The 3,229-nt window shown below is 33.3% G+C and overlaps 1 protein-coding gene across 1 annotated transcript; it reads left to right on the top strand.

The window, feature by feature from the left end:
- Nucleotides 1-973: 973 nt before the first annotated feature.
- LOC126667808 (desmethyl-deoxy-podophyllotoxin synthase-like) lies at nucleotides 974-3,229 on the top strand. Its single transcript, XM_050360892.2, has 2 exons — nucleotides 974-1,998; nucleotides 2,431-3,229. Exons 1-2 carry the CDS (start codon nucleotides 1,108-1,110, stop codon nucleotides 3,049-3,051), a joined length of 1,512 nt encoding a protein of 503 aa, XP_050216849.1. The 5' UTR covers nucleotides 974-1,107; the 3' UTR covers nucleotides 3,052-3,229.

The raw sequence follows: 3,229 nt of genomic DNA on the forward strand, positions 1-3,229 counted from the left end.
GTTTGCCTTCTAAATTGATGACCGTCTCTGTGAAACATCATTACATTTTTATTTTATAAAACTTGCGGTGCTTATTAAAAGCGTCTTAAACTGTTCGTTGCTAAAAACCTTTTTTGGTGTAGTGAAAAATTGTATGTAGAGGGACTGGAGGAAACAAAAATTGTAAGTAGAGACTGGAAAAAACTCACAAAAGACCTAAAAATCAAAAATAGGTAAGTAGAGAGACCATATAATATAAAAATGAAGTATAAGGACCTACCGAAAAAAAAGTGTAAAGTACAGGGACCTCTATCTGGATTTGGCCTTATAAGAGAGTAACACACTATATGCTACACAACAAGTCAACAACTATACCAATCAATATGCTACATCATCAAGTTGTTACAAAAATGTTACTGATATCTTCCTCTAGCTAGTTTAAATATTGTTTAAGTAGCAGTTACCATTCCTTGTAGCTTCAGATTCTTGTTTCATGAAAAACGCACTCTTTTCTTTATGTTCTTATCATGGTATTAGAGCCGAATTTTATAGTCTCTTATGTTCATTAATCCATGTTATTCTTGTATTGATTAATCAATGAACTTGAAGGTCCTTCAATGACGAACGAGTTGCATAGAATAGACGAATCATTTTTAGTCTTTATTTTTTGCGTCCAAATGAAAATCCATAATTGATTTTGGTTTCTAATATTTTTCACGGTGGAAATTATCATACTTGGATTAAATCGACGAAAACCTCTTTGATTAATAAGAAAATGTATATATGTGCCTTACTCTTTATTTCAAAGGTTTAAAAGGAAAAAGTTGGGATGTGTGTGAGATTAAATTGAAAGATGGAGGATTATAAGGTAAAAGAATACAAATTTAGGGGCAAATTATGCACTAAACCAAACCAATTATTGTATCTTTATTTTCAATGAATGCATCTATCTTTGATAAAAAGTAAAAACAGAGAGAAGATAAGATTCACATTTTTCATTCTTATTCTGGAACATATCAAGCTACACAACAAAAACTGAATTAATATAGTTAGGTAAACACGACAATATCCCAGCATAAATACGACTCTACGTCAAGCATTTCATTACCTACCAATTTACATTTCATCATGGAGCTTCAATTCCTATCTTTTCCTCTACTATTCACTACCCTTATCTTCATCCTCGTCGGGTTAAAAATCGCGAAGAAATCAAAGTTTTCCGATCTTCCTCCGGGTCCATGGAAGTTGCCTCTCATTGGAAACTTACACCAGCTTGCATTTGCTGGCTCTCACCCTCACCGGAGTCTCCGAGCTTTCGCCAACAAATATGGAAGTGTTATGCATCTTCAGCTGGGAGAAATTTCGACGATTGTCATTTCATCGCCGGATTCTGCTAAACAAGTGATGAAAACTCACGATGTTGTCTTTGCTCAACGACCCTTTATTTTGTCTATCGGAGTTTTAAGTTACAATTTTACGAATATCGCGTTTTCCCCTAACTCAGCTTACTGGAGACAGCTCCGAAAGATTTGTGTTACTGAATTGTTAAGCGCGAAACGCGTTCAATCTTTCAGATCAATCAGAGAAGAGGAAATGTCTAATCTGATAGCTGCAATTTATACTTCTTCTGGAAAACCATTTAACTTGAGTAGGAAGATATTTTCTTCAACATATGGTATTACTGCCAGAATTTCTTTTGGCAAAAAATGTGAAGATCAAGAGGCATTTATTTCCGTAGTTGATGAAATTTTAGAGGCAGCTTCAGGATTTGGTATCGCGGATTTGTTTCCGTCGTTTAAATTTCTTCATCATATTAGCGGGACGATGTCTAAGCTCAGAAGAATTCAGGGTGAAGCAGATAAGATTCTTGAAAGCATCATTGCTGACCATAGAGCTAGCAAAAGAATTGCAGTGGCTGGTGATGATCAAGAAGATCTTGTTGATGTTCTTTTAAGGCTTCAGGAGCATGGAAATCTTGAATTTCCTTTGACTACCGATAATATTAAAGCTGTTCTTCAGGTTAGTAAATTTTTATTTGCCTTTTTGCAAATTTAATATGAAAATTTCGATTCGAGGGCGTCTATTTCGACAGAAAAAATTAGATAGAAAAATATTATATATCCACAATTTTGACTCTCTTAACTGCCCCTAAAAAGAAATGTATATCAATTAGACAAGCTAGAATAATTATATTCAAATATCAGTTCGATCAAAGCTATGAAATTTTTCTTTTTAGCTGAAATTAATCAAGTAAATTCATATAAACAATTCACATGGTACCAGACATGTTTTGAATATGATTATTCTAATTAAAAAATATAACAGATTGGATTATCATTTTTAAGGATAAATCTGTCAATTTTTTTCAAAGTTATGGATATTTAAAATTATTTTATCAAAAACTTTGTGTGTATGTCTTTGAATCTATGTTCTTGTTTTATAAAATTATAGGATATATTCGTCGCTGGAAGTGATACATCATCAACAACAGTAGAATGGGCTATGTCGGAAATGTTAAAGAATCCAAGAACATTGGAAAAGGCACAAGAAGAGGTAAGGAAGCTATGTAGTAAAAAAGGAAATGTAAATGAGACTGATCTTCAAGAATTAGAATATTTAAAATTTGTAATCAAAGAAACACTGAGATTACATCCTCCTGCACCGTTACTAATTCCAAGAGAATCCAAAGAGACATGTGAGATTAATGGGTACAAAATCCCATTGAATTCTCAAATTATCGTTAATGCTTGGGCAATCGGAAGAGATCCAAATTATTGGCCCGAAGCTGAGACTTTCTATCCAGAGAGATTTATCGACAGCAACATCGATTATAAAGGAAATAATTTTGAATATATACCGTTTGGTGCTGGAAGGAGAATGTGTCCTGGAATATTGTTCGGCATAGCTAATGTTGAACTTCCACTTGCTCAACTTCTATATCATTTTGATTGGAAACTTACTGATATGCAAAAGCTTGAAACTCTAGATATGACCGAATCGTTTTCTATTTCGGTTAGAAGAAAACATGATTTGCAGCTGATCCCTATTCCATATCGTCCTCCATCCGCTTGATGCTAGAGATGATCAACCGGTTATAAAAACTGAAGGTGACAATTATATGCAATTCAGTAGTTCATCCGTATTTATTATCTTATTGTAATCTCGGTGTTACCGATTAGTGAAAAAGGCTTTCAATTTTACTTATTGAGATATGGAATTAAATTTATGCTAGACATTTTATTGCAATTTA

Source organism: Mercurialis annua, linkage group LG2 (genome assembly GCF_937616625.2).
Source record: "Mercurialis annua linkage group LG2, ddMerAnnu1.2, whole genome shotgun sequence".
NCBI classification, from domain to species: domain Eukaryota; kingdom Viridiplantae; phylum Streptophyta; class Magnoliopsida; order Malpighiales; family Euphorbiaceae; genus Mercurialis; species Mercurialis annua.